This window comes from Nipponia nippon, unplaced genomic scaffold (genome assembly GCF_047370975.1).
Source record: "Nipponia nippon isolate SJK-2023a ecotype South Korea unplaced genomic scaffold, ASM4737097v1 scaffold_12, whole genome shotgun sequence".
Lineage (NCBI taxonomy): Eukaryota > Metazoa > Chordata > Aves > Pelecaniformes > Threskiornithidae > Nipponia > Nipponia nippon.
In genome coordinates, this window is record NW_028262313.1 from 997518 (window position 1) to 1021709 (window position 24192).

At 54.0% G+C, this 24192-nt stretch overlaps 2 protein-coding genes across 11 annotated transcripts; both read right to left on the bottom strand.

The window, feature by feature from the left end:
• Nucleotides 1–2355: 2355 nt before the first annotated feature.
• On the bottom strand, nucleotides 2356–10974 carry LOC148056629 (uncharacterized). 10 transcript variants are annotated; one of them, XM_087748143.1, is made up of 11 exons: nucleotides 9814–10974; nucleotides 9667–9721; nucleotides 7359–7703; nucleotides 6212–6389; nucleotides 5484–5600; nucleotides 4826–4927; nucleotides 4193–4315; nucleotides 3873–3965; nucleotides 3459–3551; nucleotides 3128–3325; nucleotides 2356–2517 (listed from the first exon to the last, which is right to left on the bottom strand). In XM_087748143.1, the coding sequence occupies exons 1-11, from the start codon at nucleotides 9859–9861 to the stop codon at nucleotides 2466–2468; spliced, it is 1404 nt and encodes a 467-aa protein (XP_087604269.1). In that variant the 5' UTR covers nucleotides 9862–10974; the 3' UTR covers nucleotides 2356–2465. The 10 variants fall into 10 exon arrangements, with proteins under 10 accessions (XP_087604269.1, XP_087604271.1, XP_087604273.1 ...); XM_087748145.1 differs by having other exon boundaries at nucleotides 3128–3185; nucleotides 6120–6389; XM_087748147.1 differs by lacking the exon at nucleotides 9667–9721.
• A 7520-nt stretch (nucleotides 10975–18494) lies between these two features.
• LOC148056630 (uncharacterized) lies at nucleotides 18495–23720 on the bottom strand. The gene is made up of 5 exons (XM_087748291.1): nucleotides 23539–23720; nucleotides 22415–22825; nucleotides 20779–20883; nucleotides 20010–20050; nucleotides 18495–18979 (listed from the first exon to the last, which is right to left on the bottom strand). The coding sequence occupies exons 1-5, from the start codon at nucleotides 23588–23590 to the stop codon at nucleotides 18794–18796; spliced, it is 795 nt and encodes a 264-aa protein (XP_087604417.1). The 5' UTR covers nucleotides 23591–23720; the 3' UTR covers nucleotides 18495–18793.
• Nucleotides 23721–24192: the final 472 nt, after the last annotated feature.

Sequence of the window (24192 nt, forward strand, 5' to 3'; positions counted from 1 at the left end):
GGCATCTCCATCCCCAACAGCCTTCAAAAGCCATCTGGCCATGGTCCTGAGCAGCCATGCGCCCTCAGCATGTCTAGTTCAGCCTGCTAGGTTAAATCAGCCCCTTTGTTTTTTCAACATCAATGGTATTACTGAAAAAAACAGAGACTGTTGACAAGGGCTAAGCACCACAAAGTCAATAAGCAATCCGTACTGTTACCAGGGCTACAGCGAAGGAGACGTAAGGCTCAGAGACATATAAACATGGCCCACGCACCCTCCTTTCCATCCATGATTAACTGGAGGTTCTTGTGATGTTGTGCTTGTAAGGGGGAGGAAACTCCCCTCACAAATGGCAGTACCTGGCCGTTTGTGCTTGCCTCCCCTGGGGCCGGCCGTGAGGTTTCCCACAGGCAGAACTGCAGGGCTCGGTTACATTTGCAAGACACCTAGGCGGGTGGAACTGAAAAAGAGACTTTAAAAAGCCATAGAAATGGGGGAATTCTTAACTTCTACCTCTGATACAGCTGCGATCGCTGGTACAGCAGAGCAGGCTGCTCTCAGGGACCAGCAAGAAGCTGAATATTGCGTTGGCATCACGGTGGGATGAGGGCGTTTCGCCTGAGATGCTTGCTAGGTCCGAGAGTTCCTTCGTCTCTGACTGCTCTCCGCTGCCTGATTCGCTTCATGCAATTAGCTGATGCCAAAGGCCATAACGATCGCTGTGGCCTCTCGCAGTTTGGCGTCCCTTAAACTTGCCAACACTCAGCCTGAGATTAGGCTGCAAGTCGCTGTTGCCCTGCATCCCAAACCCCGCCACGTATCATTGCTTAGCCAGAACGTAAAATCACAGGGCGCTCAGAGCCTAACCCTCCACTTTTGATTTTAATGTATACTTTTCTTAAGTCTCCATCTTACTTAACTCCTGATCTTCAGTTACATGTGTCCTGGTTTCGGCTGGGATAGAGTTAATTTCCTCCTAGTAGCTGGCATAGCGCTGTGGTTTGGATTCAGCGTGAGAAAAATGCTGATAACAGCCTGGGATGTTTTAGTTGTTGCTCAACAGTGCTCACACCAGTCAAGGCCTTTCCAGCTTCCCATGCCCTGCCAGGCGCACAAGGAGCTGGGAGGGGGCACAGCCAGGATGGCTGGCCCAGGCTGGCCGACTATTCCACACCGTATGGCGTCATGCCCAGTATAGAAACTGGGGGGAGTTGGCCGGGGGGCAGCGATCACTGCTCGGGGGCGGCGGGGCATCGGTCAGCGGGTGGAGAGCAGTTGCATCACTTGTTTCCCCTGGGTTTTGTTCCTCTCTTTGTTTCCCTTTTCACTACAATTATTAGTATTATCGTTATTGTTGTTGTTATTATTATTATATTTTATTTTATGTCAATTATTAAACCGTTCTTATCTCAACCCACGAGTTTTCTTACTTTTGCCCTTCTGATTCTCTCCCCCACCCCGCTGGGAGCGGGAGGCCGAGCGAGCGGCTGGGTGGTTCTTGGTTGCTAGCTGGGGTGCTCCTCCTAAGTCGCGCTGTCCGTAGAAAGTATGGTTCCTGCTGGTAACAGGATTTCCCCCCGTTTTCTCACTCCGAGAGGCCCGGGAGCTGCTGTTTTCCTGCGGGGGAAGGGGGAAGCGGGGCGGGGCTGAGATGTGGATGTGATGCCGCCTGTTTAGGCAGGAAAAACCAAGGAGGAAGACCAATAAGAGACGAAATAAATAAGGATCCAAATTCCTGCTGATCACAAGGAGCGAGACCTCTCCTGCCCAGAAGCGCAGGCAGGGCTGCCTCCACCCTGCCCATCACCACCCGACAACCACCCCACAGCTGGGCCTCGTAGGCAGGAAAACCCAGCAGGGACCAGAGGAGATAATGTCAGCACTGCCTGAGACGGGGTCAGGGCTTGTGTAGAGCGATTTGCATTTAAGGAAGCAGATGAATGAGCAGGCTCAGCCGGCTGCTGGCCCCGGTCCCGCGGTGGCGGGGACAGCCATCCCCTGGCCATGCTGGCCCATACTGAAGGGGACAGGCAGCACATAGACCTGTGGCTTCAGGGGGAGAGAGCCTGACACCCCCCTGCCCCCCAAAACATGCCCTGAAATCATCAGCACCGGGGAGCGAGAAGTCAAGCATGGCAAGGGAAAGGGTGGGGTGGGCACATTTGGTTACCCACATAAGTTTAAAAAAAGATGTGGCCTCATTATTGCGATAAACTAGTTAGAAAGACTCCTGCAAGTATTTCTAAAGGCGCTTCTCTAGGGCCTGGTTTTACAGAGCAAGAAAGTGAAAAACGTGCATTTGGCCTCCCCCGGCTCTGTGCTAAATAAAAAAAAAAAAAAAGGCAGAAATGAGTTCATTTCATTGCTGTTTATTACAGGTCCTGCAGAGGCTCAAACCCACTGAAACCGAGAGCCCTGAACCCATTGAACCAGGGAGAAAGATGGAGTTGACTCAGCCAAGGAAGAAACACCCCAACCGACCTCTAACGGGTGGAAACAGCATCCTTGCTGCTGGGCTGAGACATTTCAAAGGACCTGGAAGGAAGAGGTGGGACGTGCTGAGCATTGCTGGAGCCGGGGGGCTCCGCTGTGCCCATCCAGACCTGCCCCATGCGCCGGGCAGAGGTGAGGGCTGCGGTGGCCTCTCCCCGCGCCCACCCTCGCACAGCCCAAAGACACAACAAGCCCCTACAAACAGCCATGGGTGTGATACTCGTTCCTCTGTATCTCAGGGTGGTTTTGGCTGGGGCAAGGAGAAGCTGGCTGAGGGCCATGAGGTTGCGATGCTCCAGGGGCGTTCCCCCAGGGCACGCAGGCTGGTTCATGCACCCACAGCACGGCTGAAATCCAAAAGTGCTGGGATGCAACCAGCAGGAATGAAGGCTTAAAGGCTTCAGGCTGAGGCCGTGAGGGAGAAATTTGTGGGGAGCTTTGAGCAGGCACTCAAGCGCTTTGCTGGATGGGGACCTCCACCGAGCTCCCTGCTCCGAACCCAGGATGAAATCAGGGGCTGGGAGGGCAGTGCTGGGCTGCGTCTTTCTTAGGGGCTTGGACTTAAAACGAGGCATGGGATAGTTTCCATATCCCGCTCTTTTCACTTCAAGTTGGTATGAATTTACATGGAAAAAGGCAATAGAGACTCTACCTCTCCTTGCCAGCCCAACCGGAGTCACGTTCCTTCAGCCACCCCTGAGTCGTGTGATCTGCGAAAGGACAAGTCTGTTCCCAGGCATCAGGAGAAAGCGTGAGAGGCACCGAACGCACGGGACGGCATGTTGTACTCGGGGGGTGGTGTCTGGGGCTCACCGGGGAAGGGAAACGGTCAATGGAGAGGTCTTGGGGTCTTCACAAGAGCCAAACAAATAATTTTTAAATAATTCACATGGCTGCTTGGTCGCGTGGGGACAGAGGGAAACCAGCTCGCTAAATATAAGGCACTCGGAGGGGCAGGGAAATGAAGGAGCAGGGAGACTTACAGCAGAGGAAGATGGCGAGGAGCGGGAGGGCCGAGACGGCCGCCGTGCTGACCGTGAGGGCGGTCATGTCCACAAACTCTGTGCATCCTTCTTCTGTGGTCAGACAAGCCAGGTGTCAGCACAAAACGCGGTCCAAAGCAGAAGGAGAGAAAGGAGAAAGGCAAATTGCCACCGTGAAAACATGCACACAGGCAAAAAAAATTAAAAAAAGGGGGTGTGTGTGAAAATGAGTTTCTCTTTTGCAAAGATATCACTTCCCTGAAAACTCCCAATTTGTTGGATTTTTTTTTTTTTTTGGAGCAGGTCTAACTCCAAATGGCTGAGTTGAAGGGATATTGGGATTACACATCGTGGACAAGTTTTAGCCTCAGCGTGACAAATCCTTGGGGTGGTCCCTGGAGCATCCCCTCTCACCGTGGCGATGGTGGATGTTCTTTATGAGGAAGCTGGTCGTCAGCACCACCGAAGCCACTCCTCCGGGAGCAGCGTAGCCCATCGTGCGCTGCGCTGGCCGAGGGAAAGACAACAAAGTGATGGTGGTAATGTGTGTTATGAGAGGCGGACGGGGGTCTGCCCTCAGCCATGGTCTGGTGTGGAATCCACCAGCCTGAGTTAGCACAGAAGCAGAAGTAAAGTTTTCATTTTGAAAAGTTAAGGATGAGATTTTGGATAAAATAAAAACCCCGTGGACCAGTTTTATCTCCCTCCCTGCTATCCTTGGTAAAACAGCTTACCTGTTTTGCTTTTCAGTTGGATGAGCTTTGTAGGCTGGAAGGTCACAGTGGCGGAGACCAGGAAGGTTACCACGATCACGTACGTAAGGACGATCTCTGGCAATATGATCGCAACAGAAGGGCCTGAAAGAAAACAGGACAAGGCAGAGTACCAGTTCTTGCATTTGTCTGCCACCTTCATCATTTTGTAACCCTCCATCATACCCCGTTCCCACCCTCTCCTGACTCAACCTATCCTTGCAAGCAGCCTCTCCATCCCTTGATTGCTTTAACTGCCCTTCTGCAATTAACTCTGGGAAAGGGTTCTGGGTAAAGGGGAATAACTATATTAATTGTATGGATGGGTGTGTAATGCGTACGGTGGTCCAGGCCCCCACGACCAGCTGAGATCGCACATGGGGAAGACACGTGTCGCTCCGGCTGGGTCCATCCCCACGTGTTTGGCTGCATGACCCTCCCTCTCCGAGGTACCGCCCTGCTCTCTGACCCCCATCAGACTCTACATCTCCCATGAGGTCTTCACCCCATAGGGTTTGCACAGCAAGGATTGTTTTTCCGTGCTGCACCCTGCACAGAGTAAAGGTCTGCACAGCACCGTCCCCCACTCCAAACCGCCCCGCAGCCACCTCCTACCTTCCTCTCGCATCCAGAGGATCCCGGCGGTGCCTGCCAGGATGGAGGCGATGCACACCAGCCCGCAGGTGTAGGCGCTGAGCCATCTCCACAGCTCCCCCCCTAGACACCCAGAGCAGCGTGGGGTGACTGCTGTGACCCCTCGCCATGTCCCGCGCCAGTCCCTGCCCCTTCCTCGGGGTGGGACGCAGCCCGTCCCCACCCGGGATGCTGTGGGGTATCCCTGGCCGGGGCCCGCTGGGTTTGACCCGCTCTTCAGTGTGCGTAGCTGGAAAGGGCTCTGTGACCCCTGGAACAGTGTATTATTAAACACACTCCCTTAAAAATGGAGCCTTGTAATAAAAAAAGTGCTCCTGAGAAACATTTTTTTCTATTAAAGTATCAATCACCTCAACTCTCTACAACAAAAATGCCCGGGAAGTAGCAGGATCTAACCTAGCTTGAAAACAAAGTAAAATCAGTTTTTGCCATTAAAAAAATCTGCCGAGGGAAGTTTCTTTACTTTTACAAAGACCTGCCAAGTGAGGAGAAGGAAAGATGTTTAGACAGCTGGAAAGGTAATTAGCTGATTGCCAGCTCTTCCCACAGCCACGCTCCTTGCTCTCCTCCACCAGACAAGGGAAATGAGGGTTTAGCTGCACCCTGACTGCAGACTCACTTATTCTTAGCTTTTCGGACTGGCAGACAGGAAAAATTAATCCCCATCCTGAGACGGCAGCAAAGACCACAGCAACGACCGCAATCCTCAGCACATGCTGCAAGGGAGGGGAGAGACCTGGAAAAAAAACAAACGAGGAGCCAGGAGTCAGGCCACCGGCAGGACCAGCATGGATGGCTCTGGTGGGCCATGGGGCTCCTCCATCACCAGGGCAGATTCAATTTATTTGCCAACTGGTGGCCAAATCAGTGCTTTCTGCTGCAGGCTGTGGTCCATGAAATGTCCAACCTGGGACGTGAGCTGCCCACGGGCTTCCTGGCCACCACCCCCCTGCCCGTGTACTTCTCACCATCACCTTGGCCAAGGGCCATCACTTGGGACCTTCTCCAAGAGGAAACAGCCAATCTGCTGCCGCCCATCCTGCCAAGGACGGTGCCTTGGTGGTATCAGAGACCAGGAATTGCTGCTGATCATCCTACGATGGGGAGCTCCTGTCAACAGCATGGGGGCCACAGCCTCACAGGAGCGTGGCTGGACCTTGGGCGATGGAGGGATGGGATGAAACCACCCAGGGATCTCCAGGGAAAGGCGGGGAGCAGGAAGAGTGGTGGGAGGTGAAACCCCAGCAGCGATCACCTGCAATGGTGACGTTCAGGGAGGTTTCTTGCCAACTTATCCCATTGCTGGCGTTGCAGGAGTAGGAGCCACAGTCTGACTTCTTCGCTGACCTCAGGTACAAAACGCTGACGCTGTTGGAGAGGTGGAATCCTCTGTCCGGGAGAAGGGGCTGCCCGTCCTTCTTCCAGGCGATGGTGTCCACCCTGCCCTCTGCCACCTCACAGAGCACCTCACCGGTGGCCCGGGCCACGAGAGCACTGCTCCGGAGCCAAGGGCGAGACACGGGCTCTGGGAAGGGGACAGAAACACCAGCACTTCTCTCAGACATGACCTGGATCCATGGGGATCTGGGCTGCAATCATCACCGCAGCATCCTTGAGTCTGCGATGGTGCCATCGCAGGTGCCTTTCCCGTGGAAAGTCCTGTGCTGCACAGGGCTTTTGTGCTGTCTGGGTTTGGTGTTTTTCTTTCTAGCTGAGTCATTGCTTTTACTGTGTTTGGGTAAATACAGGGCATTTAAAACTATATCAGGAAATGAGTAAAAAGAAGAAAAGGATGCAGATCCCATTCAGATTTATACGTGGTGGAAAGGAGAAATGGGTGGTGGAGGACTGTGGTAACATTATGGCAATAACAAAAGGAAAACACCACATCAAATTAAGGGAACTGCTGAGAGCCACATCGAGGAGGAATTTATGTGTTATTTAAAGCGTGCTCTTATCTCTGCGACAGCAGCTGGCGCCTACAAATTGCAAACAGTCTGTCAGTCAGTATCATCCAAGGAGGAGATTGTTTTTATGACTTCTCCATAAAGCCCACCCTGCTGGGCTTGGCTCCATCAGCTCTGCCAGGTCCCCCTCGCAAAGGCTGCCAGAGTTACTCTCTGCAGGTGGCAGCGGGTACATGGCATCCCACCGGCCCCTCCATCCCTGCACTGAGAGTAGAAAACAAGGGGGGGAATTGCCTTTCCAGGACGGAGCCCAGCCCTCTGTAACAGCCAGGCACCCTAGAAGGTCTCCTTGGGCAGCACCACCAGATCTTCTCCCCTAGGACAGGTTGGGAACCTCTTCCCAAAGTCTCCCTGGTGATGTCTCCATGCATGGCACATTCAAACAAACTATGACTGGACCATTAGACTTAGCTCAAATCCCTTCTCCAAAGCCCTTTGCCCGGCCGATGGTCCATATACAGTCAAATAATACCACTGATCGGCTTGCATCCATCACCCCGCTCCTCCCTCCCATGCCCACCACTTACTGAGGACTTCCAGCAGGATTTTCAGGCTCTCCCTGTCTCCCATGTTGACAGTCACTTTGTAGATACCACTGTCGCTTTTCTGGACGTCCTCCAGCAAGAGGGATCCATTGGATGGATGGAAAATGGCTCGTCCTGTGTAGGGTGCGTGGATGGCTGGGTTGTGAGACCCCCTGTAGTACTGCAGGATGGTGCGGGAGCTGGTGCCATTGAGGTATTCCCACCGCATGGAGTAGATGTGCGTAACGTTATCCGGCCCAGGAAGCAGCACCGAGGATCCCACAGCGGCGGCTTTTCTCTCGAGGGGTCCCATCGCTTCTGCAGCCTGTTGCAAAAGCACCAGCAGCCCTGGATGGCAGGAAAAGGGAAGATGATCTGGGGAGATGGAGCAAGTTGGCACGGCTTGGGAGAGGCTTTGGTAGCCCCTGTGCCAAGGCCACACGTGTAGTACCCGGATCGCTTGGTCACAGCCTCTCACAAAGCCATCGCCATCGCCCGTCATCCTACCAGGCAGGGAGACGTCCCAGCCAGAGCTGATACAGGTGGTAAATACAGCACAGGGTGCTTGGAGGTATCTGGGTGCAGGGCCGCGAGCCATATCTACTTGAGTTTTGTGTGTATTTGGGAGGCATTTCCTCCCAGTCTGTGCCCAGAAGGGACTCTCTAATCCTAATTTCCATGGCTCATTCCCAATTCCTGGTCTTGTTTGGGGCTGAAAGTGTCCACACACTCCCAGCAGAGCAGGACGCAGCTGTGTCCCCAAACACACGGCAATTTCTGGGCTTGTCATGACTTGGGCTCTAACAGGCACTTGAGGACTTCAAGAGGAGCTGCTGTGGGTAGGTCACAGCTCCCAGCCCCCAGAAAAAGAGCTTTCTAGGAAAGCCAGGCAGAACTCACTACTGCGGTCCTGTCTTGTAAAGCAGATTCTTTAAAAAAAAAAAAGCTGAGGTTAAAGGGTTTAAAGCAAGGAGCCAGCCCTAGGCAGAGGAAATGAAAGAAAGGGTATTTATCTACCCAGGCAGAGGTCCAGTTAATTGCCAGTGGCAATCCTAGCCCTCCTAAGAGGCTGCTGTGAAGGAGGCACCAGGATTTCTGCTAAAGGCCCTCTTCTCCTCGCCAAAGCTGGCTGGCACAGGAGTGCCAGGTCTGAGACTCGCCAAGACGGGGCCTGGCAGCAGCGATCCCATCCCGTCCCGCCACCGAGCCACCGCAGCCACGCTTCCCGACAAAAGAGACATCGTGAAAACACGTTTCCAGCGCCGGTGGCCCCGAACACCCGGCTGCCTGCGGCGAGGCGGAGGGACGCTCGGCAGGCAGGGCGCGCGTGCCTCGGGCGGCCGGCTGCTCCCGGCGCAGACCCACCAGCTGCAGAGGCTGTGTTTGCTCTCCTCTCTCCACCGTGTCTTGGTTCCTGCCCCGATAAGCAGATGTTCATGTGCATTTACACTGCCGCCTGCCGTCTCTGCAAACAATCCTGAAAACCGTCCCTTATGCTCTGACTGGTGCTTTCTCTTAGTAATTTTGCAGCACAAGTGGGAAAGAAAATACACGTAACGATCCAAGTAAACCAAGCTCACCTGATGATTTTCATTTCTCACTCTCATAACGTTGAGAAAGAGCTGTCAGTTTTTATTTTTGTGCCTTCATGCCCCCCAAACTGTAAGAAGTGTGGGGAGAAGAAACAATCTCATGACTGAAAATCCCCTTGCTCTAGGAGAACACTTTACACAGAACATGCTGCACCACTAGCAGGAGGTAAGAGAAAATATTTAATCAATCACAGGTGTCATTTTACAACTGCAATATCCAAAGCTCGCTCTATAGACACTCAAACAGAGCTCACTAACACCACGGCATCGGAAAATCTGGGTATATTGTAATGGGTTTCTCTTCTGTTTTAGATACTTGCCCTGAAAATCTTTCTACATTTGTGCTTCAGGGCAGCCAGTGCATATATAACAACCACAGTGAGATTGCTCACATGAGCATAACTGCAATAAATTTTGTGTTATTACATATATCAGCCCCAGTATAAATCTCTCTGCAGTAGACTTTTAGCCTTGGCACTGTGCCTCTAGCCCTTGAGCTGCTTCTCCCTCCTCTGTCTTTGGACAGCGAAGCAGAGACACATTTCCCTTTCAGGTTAAGCATTTTGCCCCATCTAAAAAGTCTGACTTATATGGACCAGAGATCCCCATGCACAAGCGCAAAGCTCCGCTGAAGCCTCAGGCTCTCTGTGGGTTTGCAACAGGCGAGGATCTGGCCCGGAGCCCACTGGATGGCATCGCCCAGCCTGGGGACAATTTACCTGCAAGGAGCACCCAGCTGGTCCCCAGCAGCTCTGCAGGATGGCACATCAGCATCTGTCAAGGGAAAATGGCCCCCAAATTGCCGCGCTTTTAAAATACCCCCTTAAAAGTCCATGCTGTAAGGAGAATAACAGGTCAGGCTGTACCGTGTGAGGAGCTGTCGCAGTCCTAAGGACTGGATTTACGATGCTCATGAGGGCAGTGCCGTGGATAATCCCAGCCTGGACTGGCTCCAGACTCACTGTTTTCCTGCTGATTGCTCCTCTCCTGCCTCGCTGCCTCCTCTCCTGCCCCTCTGCCCGGGGACCCTTCCCAGGAGGCAGCTCCCCGCTCTCGCCCCCGTGCTCGCTGATGCTGGCAGCGACGCCAGCGGGAGCCGGCCGCTCCCCGCGGCTGCGAGCAGGCAGCACGGGAAGGCAGAGCAGGCACCACGACTGGGAGCAGCGGCTCCCGGCGCTCCGACCCTGGATGGCCTTTCTGCCAGGGCAGGGCAGAGGGGGATCCCCAAGGGGCACACGGGCAGAGCTACAACGCACCCCAGAAGCAGCCCCATTGCAAGAAACGCTGAGCTTGATGGCCAGGCCAAACCAGGGGGAGCAACCCACTCAACTCTGCATCCAGGAGGGGTTTCCTATTTCAGTTCTTGCTGCAATATAAATTCCAGGGGATGTCCCAGATCATTTCCATGCCCTGAGGCCAGAAGATCCATCCCCGTCCCTTTCTTACAGCTCAGTCATCTTCCACCCTGCCCCTGGGAGAGCAGCCCAGCTCCCTGAGCAGAGCAGAGGTTGAACTCATCCTCCAGCCTGCTTGTAGTGGTGGCTAGGGGCTCAAGCAGGCTCTGAAACACTTGTCCCACTGCGAATAGCTTTTTCCTCCACCCAGGCAGATGTGGGCTGGGATCACCCGTGTCCCACACGCTTTCTGCAAAGGGAATTTCAGTTTAAGGGAGAGACACGCCGGGGACCAGAGGAGCAGCTGGGGACCAAGTTTCATGCTCTAGACTGAAGAGCAGAGGGATGAGAGACTTGGGAAGGTTTGAGCTCTGCCCCAGAGCACTGGGGAAAGCTTTCCTGCCCTCCCAAGCGTGGCTGGTCCTGTCTGACTCCCATGGATCACCAAAACCAGAGCGAGATGGATGCTGGGACAGGACAGCTGTGTGTAAAGCATTAAGTAAAGGTGGGTGGATGCAGAGGTGTTCGGGTCCAGAGCACCAACATGGTGATACCCATCAGCCCCATCTGCGTGCTCCCTGCCAGCCAGGGAAAGCACCCAGCCCACGCCTCCTGCCTGCCAAAGCACATCCAACCCATATGTCATGGTCAGCCCCATGCCAGCCTTGCCATCCCTTTTGCCATTTCTTGACCCTTCTTTTCTCTACCTGTCTCCTTCCGAATAAACATGCCTGTAATTACTTTTCCCCCATTGCTTCTCATTTTGCTACATCCATCCCCAAATTTAGTATTCCTGACACATTACCTAGGCAATCTCAGCTTTGTTGTACTGCCAATTTGGTTTTACCTAGGCAGTATTGGCCTTGCAAGTCTGCTCCCCAAGAGGTCCCCAGTGCCCCACGGTTATCTGAGAAGTTCAGTTGTTTCTCATTTCCCTCCCCTTGGCCACCGTGAAGCCCAGCTGCACCTTGCACACCAGCTCTGAGTTCTGGTGCTCCTCATGCTGTAATCTGTCACATCTGCTGATTTCAGGAGTTTTCTATGCCCTGGCCAGGCTGCCTCACCTTGGGGTAGAGCCTAGGCAGCAACCGTGTCATTAACCTGCAGCCCCAGCGGGGAGGACGGACATTTTCGGACAGGAAGGACAATGACCTTTAATACAAGTGGAGCTTACAACTAGCTCAGTGCAAACTGTATGCCAAGCAAAACTTCTTGGTTTTGTTTTTTTTTTTTGGTCTGTGTGTTAAAGGGGAGGCTGCTCCCACTCAGATTCTGCCTTTCACGTTGTTTTGTGGCCAACTGTGCATTTTCATTTTTAATTTAACTTCTCTCTCTCTCTCCATGCCCAGTGGAGTGCAGGCCCTCTGTTCCCATTCACTTGGTTCCTCAATGCAGGGCCGGGTATTTGCGGGGTCATATCACACATCCATTGGCATTTGGTCATCGCAGCGAAGGGCTGCTGCATTCTGCGGGCAGTTTACGTGAGCGTGGGACGTCTGAGAAGCTAAAAGCAACTGAAAGCAGTGCAAAGGCATGGGCGCAAGACACGAGCAGGAAAATGCAATTTGTGAAAAGGAACAACAGCTCTGTCCTTCCCCAGGGATGTTCCCTCCCTGGAGCAGGACATCGCTTGGGTAGCCCTTGGCAGCTGCAATGGATGCATCAACGTGCAACAGCAACGCTTGGGGTGACCGTTCACCCGAAGGTGTCTTCAGAAAGACACTGAAGGATGAAGCTTACGTTCTCCAGGCAGATATTTCATTTGCTTGCAGGACGGATGAACTGCCGTAGATGAGTGTTGCCCACCTGCTGCTCCCACCACGTCCCCATCATCCATACCCACCTCTTCATTATCTCCTTTCACAAGTATTTTAAAAGCATTTCTGGCACTTGCTTTGCACCCTGCACCTTTTGAGGGGCTGAGAGAGACCAAATAGCGAACATAGCAGCACAAACCTATAAATATTGGCTGCAAAGAGGAGTTCGCACATCTGCCGCTTCAGACCAGTGCAGCTTATTGCGATCGGAGACAGATAAGAAGAGTAGGCAACCATCAGCGGACGTGAAACTCGTGCCACAGACTGCCTGCAAGCACGGCCCCAGGTCCTTCTGGCTTCCCACTCCCACGCTGCTGCAACCCCAAAGTCACAAAGGGACGATCATCAGTCTCTGCTCAAAATCAGAATTGTGCAGATGAAAAAGTAAATTGCATTTTCTAGTCAAAATCAGCATCCCTGTTGCAGACAGTGGCCGGAGACCCCTCCAGCCCTAGAAGGACCAAGCCCAGGATGCAGCAAACATGTGCACGGAGCAGCTGATGGCTGCTCACCCCCTTCTGCGGTCCCCAGGCTGGAGGAGACAAACTGCCACCCCACTACAGTCAAGGGCAATGGGGAAAGACTCATGAGTGCTGCCCACAGAACTACTGATCTGGGCAGTAGCATGCCGGGGCAGGCCGGGCAAGGAGAGGGCTTTGCTGAGGCCATGGTGCTCCTGGCCGTCACCAATATTCATGTGGGTGCTCAGTGGAGGTGTCTGCGCAGAACTTTGCATATGGGGGGGATTCCTGAAATTCTCCACCTAGGATTAAATGAGAGAAAAAAAGCAATTGGTAAAAAGGAGTCAGATTCACCTGATCAGTCCCAGTGAAGAAGGTGCTGTCTGGAAACCAGCTGACAGCAAGCTCTTCCAGCCTGCTGACATGCAAAGAGGTGCAGCTTGAAGCCAACTGTAATCTTGACTGTGCTGCGTTTGTAACGTTAAATCAGCTCAGGTAGCCATGATATGCATCCCGTAGGCTCTGAGCAACCCCTGTACACGGGGCAACTGTGACACTTTTTCCCTCTAAACAAATGGTGTGGCCGAATCCCAGAATGACAGAATAGCTGCGGCTGGCAGGTGCCTCTGGAGACAGAATCATGGAATCGTTTAGGTTGGAAAAGACCTTTAAGATCATCAAGTCCAACCATTAACCTAGTGCTGCCAAGTCCACCACTAATGATGAGCTAGTCCAAGCCCCTGCTCACGCAGAGTCACCTACAGCAGGTTTCCCAGGACCGTGTCTGGGTCCGGTTGTTCAGCCAGTTTTCAACCTACAGAACTGCTAAATCCACTTGTCTAACTCATACTTTGTCAGCTTCTCTATGAGGATGCTATGGGAGACGGTATCAAAAACCTTACTAAATTCAAGGTAGACAACACCCACTGCTCTCCCCTTGTCCACCAAGCCAGTCACCTCATTGCAGAAGGCTATCAGGTTGGCTAAGGAGGATTTCTCATTCATAAATCCATGCTGACTCCTCTTGATCACGTTCTTGTCCTTCATGTGCTGGGAAATGGTTCCCAGGATTAGCTGCTCCATCACCTGCCCGGGGATTGAGATGTGGCTGACTGCCCTATAGTTCCCTGGGTCCTCCTTCTTGCCCCTTTCTGAGGATAGGAGCTCTCTTACAGTCTCCAGAAACCGCTCCCAGTTGGCACAGCCTTTCAAAGATTATCAAGAGTGGTCTCGCAGTGCTGTCAGCCAGCTCCCTCGGGACTCACGGGTGCATCCTCCCAGGGCCCGTTGGCATGTCCAGTTTGCTTAAGTACTGCCTAGCCTGATCCTCTCCCACCAAGGGGGGAGTCCTTGCTGTGGACTTTCTCCAGGCCCTTGGACTGCTGAAGGCCAGCCTTACTGGTAAAAACCGAGGTGAAGGTGGCATGGGGTACCTTGGCCATATCTTTTGTCACCGGGTCCCCCACGCGTTCAGCAGCAGTCTCAAGGGATGATATTCAGCCACATGGGCCTGGTATGGATTGAAATGTGGAAGAATAAATTGTGATGAGCAGCAAGGCTGTTGGGAGGACCAGTGTGCCACTTGAAGTCTTTAAAATACAAGGTTACACGCATCCAGCGGGAGGAAGCTTGCTCTGAGATGCAGCCAGCGAGCGTCCGAGGTCTGCAAGCACTGAGCCCTTTGCAGCCACAAGGAAAGCCACACTGACCTTTAAGAGCAAACAAAGAAGGGCCTGGGGCAAAAAGCCCTGCAAAGAAGCTGCTCAGAGAAGGAAACGAAAAGGCGGAGGCAGCTGGTAAGGCAGCGGCGTGGGTTAGAGACAGGGACGGGAGATGCAGCGCAGGCAAAGACCAGATGTCTTCTGAGGTGTGAGCTCAGGGTGAGCAAAGTGGTGGAGAGTAGAAAGTAGAAACAGGGACGGATGAAGAGCTTCATGGAGCAAGTGTGGCCAGCCTTGTCTCCTCTCACTTTTATTTCCCCCCCCCCCCCCCCATTAACTCCTGCAGATTCCTCTCCGTTTTGCACACAGTGCGCTCTCCCTCCTGCAAAGGTGAGAGCCTGGCTGCAGCCCTGCGGGCGCTCGGTCTCTGGAGCTGCAAAAGGAACTGTGGGCTTGCTGCGAGGGCTTTGCAGCCGCTCAGCTGTGCGAGGCAAGCGTAGGGCCTGCTTTCTCCTCCCCCAGGCTAAACTTGCAGTCTACCAAAGGAGTGTGGAGCTTCAACAGCACGATGCCACAAACGCAGTTATCCCATTAACATATTGGCCAGCATCGAGGGCAGGTCTAGGCAAGCCTCATCAGCACAAAACCGCATGTCATTAGTACTAATGCAGCACCTTGCCAGCCGCCAGCAGACACTTGCCTCTCTCTGGAGGTGCATGGATGTCCTGCCACCCAGCTCAGCTGTCCGATGGGAAGAGCAGCCGCTGGTGGCAGGGATGCATGGCCTAAAGCAAATATCCCAAAGCCTGGGAGCTCCCGAGCAGGCATGTAATAGAAGAGCCTGTTTTTCCTGGCTGGCGCATTTGGCAAATGACGTGCACATACACAACGGACAAAAAAAAAGAGTGCAAGCGACACCTCACTTCCAGAATCAGGCGCTGAAGCTCCCGTTAAATCCATCACCCCAAATCCTGGACCTCCAGTCCAGCCAAAAGACAGCCTTCCCCAGAATCACACCTGAGACAGGCTGAGCTCAGTCAAGAAACTAAGCTCAGTCTTCCTATGGGCACATTAAAGCATAAGTGAGAACTGCAGATCTTCTGTGAAATGCCCAGGAAGGTGCTGCAATTGCCCTTTGGCTCTAGATGAGCCCACTGAGACCTCCCCATGCCACCGCCGGCTCAGCCGGCCAGCGAGGGGCCAGCCCGCACCCCTCCACGCCAACGCCTGCAGCCCCAGAGAGGCGCCTTGCAAAAGCTGGTGCTAGTTAGTGACGGGGAATAACTTAAAGAAGCAGCAAATTTGACCCCTGGGAAACCGGTTGTCACAGAAGTGGCTCTCATGATGCTGAGCGGGGTCAGTAAGCCACACGAATCAGCAGCCCTCACGCTACGGCTCATCAAGCCCCACACCAGCATCCTGCTCTGAGTTAAGCCTTGTACCACACACACTTCATACGCAGAAACACGCCAGCCCATCAGGCGAGTTTTGCTAGATAGCTCCGTTTTCCAAGTCCAAAATACAATCCATACTTAATTGACCTGCCAAGCTGGCCCAACAGCTCGGCGGCGGGGTAATCTCCCAGGCTGTGCTCTTTTATCTATCTGGCCCATCACACGCCTATATATTTTCTCACAGAGCCGCAGCAGTTGGTCTGTGTCAAACATACTGGGTTCCTCTTCCTCTCTACCTCCCAACCTTACCAAAAAGCAGAATGGTAAAGCAAAATTCTGGAAACTCTTGCAGAACTTCACTTTCTGCTGTTTTCAGCCTATCTCAGGCATAATTAGGGAGACATCTGTCTTTCTGCTGATCGCCAAAGTAGAATTTCATTCCAAGAGGGACGTTGCTATCACCTAGCTGGTTGCTTAGCCCAAATCCCATTTTTATGCTCCCAGCAGCCTGTCAGCAGCACATGAAGTGTCAAAAGTTTTCCTCAGCTGAACTCACTGTTAAGGAAGACTCTCGGTCATGGCTTACCTCATTTCTGTAGCTCAAGAAAGCATGCAAAGTGAGATCAGCCCGCTTCATAGGGGTGCCACAGCTCCTGGTGCAACGCCGAGACCCGAGTCCCACAGGGTGGGTTTAATGCCCCCACGAAGCACAGGTCCATACTACAGACGTCCAAAACAAACCAGTGGCTCACAGCGTGTGCAGCTTCAAGGCAATGAGTTTCCCTCTCCTTCTGCGGGTATTCAGCACCACAGGGTACGAGGCAACCGGAGGTACCACCTGGGTACCGCTGTGCAAAGAGAAGAGGACAACGCAAGGGTAGATGACATACGGGACAGCCTGTGTGTGCCCTGCAACAGCTAAAAAGCTTTACTGCAGACTCACAGATCTGCAGAGGGTCAGGGCTTGCTCCTGCCTCTTGGAATTAACTTCAGCAGCTCAGCCTGGGGTGTTTCTGTAGCACAGCCCATGGGCTGGGCTCCCCAGAGGTGTTTTCTCCAGGAGGGAAAGGCTGCTGTGGGAGACGCGGATGCTGGTAATTGGGCAGTCGTGTTTCTGGGTGATTAGTGGATACGGGAATTCAGTTCTAGGTCTTCATTTTGTTCCAGGGCTGAGATGATTTTGCGGCTTACCAAACACGGGGGGAGACCAAGGGGTTATTCTGCTGATGCTTTCAATGGGCTCTGTGGCTGCTGGCAGGTGCTGAGGACCAGATCCGTGTCCTGAGCAGTCCTCCCTTGCCCTTGCGTGCTCCTCAGGGATGGCGCTTCCCAAGTCCCTCCGTAGTGGGGCAGAGACAGACCCCCAGCTCTGCCGAGGGGACTGTCAGTAAGGCAGTGACCATATGTGCTTTATCCTGAAGAGTGAAAGCCATATTTACTGTGTAATTATTTGCTGCTGCTTCACTTTTTTAGCACTTTCATCTCTGCTGCTACTTAAGGCCTCACATTAACCACAGCAGTAGATCTGTCTTTACTTAACGCAAGTTTTCAGCTATTGTGGCTTCATTGAACTACAAAATGCTTCCGTTTGCTGGAGCAAAGCTCTGCCACCATGGACGCTGGCGGGGCTTTCCGAGAGCAGAGCAGCCGGGCCACGAGGCAGGTCTTCCCACCAGTGCCAGGAGAGGGGCTGGAGAGTGCTCAGCTGGAGATGCAGATGAGAAGAAAGCACAAGCTGCGTGTGCCACTGCATGTATCTCTCCAGAAAAAGGTTTCTTCCCTCATTAACAGCAGACAGGAGCGTTGGAGGCAGCCTCCAGTGCTGCTGCAGGTGCTGGGTGCTCTTTCCTTCCCACATGGAGGGAAGAGGGTGAGAGGGAAAGTGCAGCACCGGTGGGAGCAGACCCCTTGTGCTTGGTGCTTTGAACATCATCTTCAGCATCATCCCTCTTGAACATCATCCCAGCCAACAGAGGAGCACCCAAAAAGGGAGAGAGGCAGCAGCTGCAGCCGTTTCCATCCTCTGTCCAAGGGAGTCCTGCCCCGCAGCCTGGCCATCACCGCGTGCACCGACAGCGGCCACGGTTGGGAGGTGCTAAGGGATCTCCTCCTTTTGGAGCATCCATTTATTCCTGATGAGGCCCCATGTTTTGGTACATACTAACCGGCTTTCTGCAAAACCCCGAGGGAAACTGTCCTGGTTTCAGCTGGGATAGCGTTGAATTTTTCTTCCCAGTAGCTGGTATAGTGCTGTGTTTTGGATTTAGGATGAGAATGAGGTCATGCTGCAGCGAGCGGCTGTGTGGCGCTTAGTTGCTGGCTGGGCTTAAACCACAACAGTAACAAAATTAATTTATGCCCTCACTGCATTTCAAAGATGCCTGAAAATACTTGTGCTGCTGGGGGAGACATGGCCTTTTAATTTTAAACTAGAATTACTCAGCTCAGCCCTCTTCCACCCATGCAGGCAGCTTTGGTGACATGGCATTACGTGCCAGGAAATCCATTGTACAGGAAGCCCCGTTTCCTTGTGCTTCAAAGGGACATTTCAAAACAACAGCGGAGAAACCTGTTGCCCTGGGATCCCAAGGCCAAGCAAATTTCATTGTAGGAAGAGTCTGCTCAACAATGACTTGGCATACTTATAAAAATAAGGACAACTTTTCAGGTCAGAGGTTCTTCATATATTCTTTTAATATAAGACTATTGGTAGTGAACCTAGGACACATGATTAAAATCCATTTGGTGCTCTCCATTACCCCTCAAATTAAGGTGAGTCTATGGAAGCACGCTTCCCATGGATGAGCTGTTGATTTGCCTTTGCCTTAGGCATCTTCCTCTTACGCTGGGTGTCTTTGCACTCTCAAGAAGTCTCGAGGAAAGACCAAAATCAGCTCATCCCTCAAATTCAAGACAGAGTGCAGTTTGAGGCAAACTAATGCATTTCTGTACTCCGTTGCTCCGGATCCTTTGCAGCCTAGGCTCAGTGTGCGGAGCTGCTGGAGGGGGAACACTGAGGGCGCAGCATCAACAGAGACAGCATCGGTGACAAAAACGTTCTCTTTGCTTTGAGGCACGACTACCTTCTGCAAAGCTCCTGCTTGAGGCAGCTCCCAGAGTCAAATCAGGAGATGGTAGGGTCCAGCCTCCAGTCCTGGTGGATCAAGAGGAGTTATGGATGTGTACACGACCTCTGGTGTCGTTCTCATCTGTGGTTCTTCAAAGTTGTCTCCAATTCTGGCATAAATGGTTACCGTGTCCCTCACTACAGTGCTTTCTATGTGGGACTCCTCCACACTTGAGACCTAGAGAAGCACAAAGAAAACACCAAAGATGAGAGCCTTCTCCAGAGGCTGTGTTGGGAGCAGGAGGGGTCCAGAGCTGCTGACTGTCTGCACGCAGCGAGGAGCTGGCAGAGGCAGGAGCTATGCAAAGCCCGGATGGCTTTACCCACGGTAGCAGTGGGGGAACAGTGGTCCCAGCTCCCCCACCCCGTGGATGCAAAGCTGGCTGAGCCCATCAGGTGCACCGGAGGGTGACATCTACCTTGCCCAGGGACCTCTCAGACAAAACATACACAGCCTGGAGAGCAGAGGGGAGAGCTCGATGGGCACTGGAAACAGGGATGAAAACCTTTGCTGAAGTTTTGTTGTGGTTTCCAGACCAGAGAGCACAGGGTGGGGAACCTACCCTCGACAGCGGCTATTTTCACCAGAAAAAAATGATCACAAAACCCTCTTTGCATGGAAACGACTACAAGACACGCTGTCTGGAGTGTTCTCGTACTGCTGGGACACCTGCCACCCCCGCGGAGTCACCTTCCCCAGCACTACGTGGTGGCAGAGAAATGACTTGAGCCAGCTTGGTGTCACGTCTCCTCCTTAGGTTTCTTTGCCTCTTTCTCTCTGCTTTATTTATTTTTCACACATAAAACTCTGTGCGAGATGAGTCCCTAGATCACCACACCAATCCCTGAGGAAGCGCTTTAACAAATTAATGAGACTAGGAAGCAGGGAGGGATGATTATCTGCGCATTTCTCTGCGTTTAACCGTTCCACGTTTTCCTCGCCGCTGCTGGCCAAAGCCGTCCCAAGGCTCCTCAGCCGCGAAGGCAACGTTCGTGTTGGTTTGGGGTCTGACTGCGAGGGAGTTGGGGGGATAGCGTGCAGCTGCGGAAAGGGCAGGCGCATTGCAGCCTTCCCTGACAATAATGAATTAACTTCCTTATTTTATATCCAGCACCCGATTCTCGCAGCTCAGTAAATCTTATTCAAGCCAGCGGTTAGCAGTTACCCAGCTGCTTGGGCCCAAGAGCTTTCAGATTTTCCCCTGTACCTGCTGTTTAATGATTCTCCTTTTCTGCCACTGAGCTGCACCTAGGAAAAAAGAGAGTGTTATTATCTGGCAGGCACACTGATGGTCTACACCCTCCTCTCTCCCAGCGCTGGGGAACCAGGATTACTCTACTGGCACTTTCACCAGGGGGGCGATGTGGATTTTGCCTTTAAGATGGAGATTTGTGTAACTACTTTCTCCAAGCGCAAGCAAAATCTCCCCCTTGGAAAGAAACAAATTTATTTCCTGACAAAGGCATCCTCAGGGATAAAGGTTTTGAAGACATCGCTGATGGAAGCCATGGAGGTATGCACCTTGTTGGTGTATTTTAAAGTGGAAACACCCCAAGGTATCCTCCCCAGCTGGAGTTTTAAAGTAACTACAACAGAGTAGTCATGGCCCCACTCAGAGAATGCACCTCAGAGTCCATGGACTTGTACCTCTCTTACAGACTAGATGTGTCGCAGTACGGTGGTTCTGGTCTCAGCACCAAAAGGTATGAGTTCTCCAGAAAACCACTGCAACAGTCCCGTGCCGTGCTTTCGCTTTGTTAAGCTGCATTACGGACTTGAAATGCATTCAGCAGCTCTTACGACTGGAAAGAGGTGGCACATTTGAGAGGTGCTCTTACAGCAGGAATAATTTTGGTGCGAAGAGCAGAACCCAGGCAACTCCTGAGCCCTCCGCTACCTTTGACACCCAAGAGTGTGCCTGGGCGAGCTGCAGGATGCAACCTGGAAGGGTAAAACGCAGGAGCAGATTCGCTCACCCCGGCGCCATATATAGCAGAAGAGCAGGAATAGCAGAAGGAGGGAGACTGAAGAACAAATTCCAATTACATGGTAATGGATGTCGCCTTGCTTCTGGGGGCCTGCTGTTTGAAAGAAAACAGGTGGTGTAAGTATTTTCTGAACAAGCAATCGCAGTGGTTTCACCGCATTTTCTGGAGCGTTCCTGCTGGTTACAGCACTCTCCTTGGGATCGGAGAACAGCACGAGGAGCTGGAGAGCTATGCTATGGACACACAGGAAATATTGCATTGCAAAAAGCCCACCTACATCTGCAGCTCAAGTATTAACGCGTTCCCTTCCCTGCGCTGACCGCCTGCACGCCTGCCCGCACCGTGCGTGCCCCAGGGGCTGCACACGCTGTGCCGGGAGGGTTGCGCAGCCCTTGGAGGTGCCGGACCCGGCAGCTGCGGGTGCTCAGCGTGGAGCCAGGCAGGGCTCAGCCTCAGGACCAGTCCCTGGGGTTTGTGATGGGCATCTTCCCCCAGTCCCCAAAGCCACGTGGAAGGGCAGAGGCTGTGGAGAAGGGCTCGTTCCCTGGCCACACCGCTGGGAAGGTGGCTGACAGCTTCACCCCGTGCTGGCCAGAGGCTGGAATTTATATGTCCGTCCAGAAAATATTCTGAAAGACGTTTCTATCCTGGAGAGAGTAGGAGCCATGTGCGCGTCTGACGGCACTACCGGAGGCGACAGGGAAGGAGCTCGCCAGACCTAGGCACAGACGTTCAGGTGCTACATGCAATGGTTTGTACTGAACCATGCCAGATACTGCCACGGAGGTTATTTCATGTACTTTGTACGTAGGGTGGCAGCAGAGCTGTGGAGGAATCGTGGGTACAAGGGAAGCGGGCTCTGTTTCCTGCCTTGAGAGATGGCCGAGATCCGGCAGAGGAGGCAAAACCCAGGGAGGGAACTGGGAATTCACTGAATGCAAAGTTAGGTCTTTGAAACGCCTGTGTTCACTGTGGATAGTGATAAACCAGGCCAGGGAACAGCAAGAAACAAACAGAGAGGGAGAGCCCGGTGCGAGGCACGTCGCCAGGACTGCGCGGCAGTGCGGATAAACACGCCAGACCCAGGCAGGTTACAGGAGCCCGTCCTGCCAAAGCGACCGAGGCTGCTGGCTTAACCGACTGCCCCTGCCCCAGCAGGTACCCATTTTGCACAGGCATAAATAGCAATCATTTGGTGTACTTTCTTTAGCCCATGAAGCCACAGATTTATCCCTGAGCGCCCGATTCTCCCCAGTGAATACTGGATTTCCCCCAGTGCGGGACCCAAACCCAGCGCTTAGGTTTCTCAGCCCATCTCTCTCCTTTGTAGCTGTTCACGCTGGGTAAACGCAAGGCTGGCAAAAGAGCCTTTCTCATGTAGAGACAACCAGCTGCACAGGAAGCCCTTATGCTTTGATTAAGGTAGCAGTGCAGGAGAGGGTGGGGTTCCTGCCTTAAAGAGAAGAGTCCTAAAGCACTTTACAAGACATCCCGGGAAATCCTCTCGTCACCGCAGCAGCTCATCCCTTCAAGAGAAGGGACAAGTACTCTGCCAGCGCCCGCTCCTTCCCCCGCACATAGCCGAGGTAGAACAGATGTCTGTGCTGAGCGCACCCACACTTACGTGTGCCACCTGGATGCTCAGGGCTGAAATGCTGCTCGTGCACGGTCAGGGTGATGGGCCAGGTTCGCTGCGACGGTCTGAAGCCAAGACAGTAAACCCCGCTGTCGTTGAGCTGCAGGTCCCGCAGCAGCAGGGACCCATTCTCAGGAAAGAGCTCAGCGCGGCCACGGTAGCCGGGGTGGGTGAAACATGCTGCAGAGCAGTTGCTGGGCTCCCCCTCAGCACCCAGGGAGCAGTTGTGCAGCGTACAGGTGATGAGTGTGTCCTGGCTGTTAGGGAAACTCCAGCGAATTGAGAGTGGGAAGCGAGGGGCACCGCTGAACCTGTAGGAGATGGGCAGGAGCACGGAGTGACCCACGGTGCCGTTGATCGAAGCCTGATGGATTTCGACGAGGACAGCCAGGTTTCCCCCTGCAGAGAAGGGGAAGGGGCAGATGAGCGACAGGCTTCGCCCCACGGCGTGAGAGCGGGGGCTGGACCCGCTGCCCCTTCCCCTCTTCCAGCACAGCCCCGTGCGGGCAATGGCAGCCCCTCGCCCCACCGCCCCGGCTGCTGCGGCCCCACGCACAGAAGCCGGTTCTCAGCAAGGTGCAGCTGCTGCCTCCGTATTTTGGGGGGTATTTCACGGGGGACCCGAGCCCTGGCGGTGAAGGGCTCTGCCTCTGCAGGGCTGGCAGGGAGCTGTGTGAGCTGAGCCTGCCCGTGAGCCACGGCGGCAGCCCCAGAGAGGGCTGAGAGATGGCCCCAAAGATCCAGCACCCTCAGCGTTCCTTGTCCCTTGGCATCTCAGCACACTGCGCTGTTTGATGGCCGGGTTTGCCTCTCTGGCCATCGACCCGTGAAGCAGCTCTCAGTCCTTGTGCCCCGATAGGAAAGGGGGAGGCAAAGGCACAGCCCCCTCCTCCTGTTCATCTGCTGGTGGATGGAACTGCCCCTGCCATCAGGACGCTGCCTGGGTCCCTGATGGCACATGTCGTGGGGACCACAGTCCTGGGGGCCACCGGCGAGCTGTCACTGCCACCCAGCCAAGAAGCCACACCAACATCTCCCTCCACGGCACCCCTCCGGCGGGCTGCTCCTGGGGTGCCCCCACCCCCAGGACCCCCAGCTCAGCCCAGACTCACCGAGGAGCAGCAGGAGGGAGCAGAGGCTCCAGTGGCGCCAGCCGGAGGACATCTCCTCTGGGTGCTGGGGCCAGCCCTGACCACAGCAGAGGAACTGAAGCAGGAGCTCTGGCTGGCTGGTCACCACGCCTCCGGCACAGGTTCGGACCCACCAGGCTCAGCGCCGAGGCTGCCAGCGAACATCTCCGAGCTGTCACCTCGGCAGGGGAGGAAGTTGGTGACTCTTCCTCAGACCCCTGCGCGCTGCAGGGTTTATTTGCGAGCCTGCGAGCCCAGGCTTTCTTCCTGTGCTCAGCAGTGGCAGCTCGCAGGCTGCTACGAGCGCTGGCGGTGGGACAAGGCGGGTCCCGGCCGGAGAGCGGCACAGCTGGAGCGCAGCCCAGCTTGGCCCGTGGGGTCCCAGAGAACAGGTGGCTCCGCTCCCTTGCCCTGCTGGCTGCTGGTCCTCGCCAAGGCGAAAGGGTTTGCAAAGCTCCCAGCCAGAGGCGCAAAGGCAGATGCAGGCTCAGTGCAGGACAGCGGAGCTGCCTAAGCCCTCCATGGGCAGGCAGGCAGGTGAGCAGGCAGGGCTGCAGGCAGGTCCCAGCAGCAGAGGTGAGCGGAGGCTGCAGGGCTGCGCAGGGGGAAGTGCTTCTCCCTGAGCGGGGCCGTGGG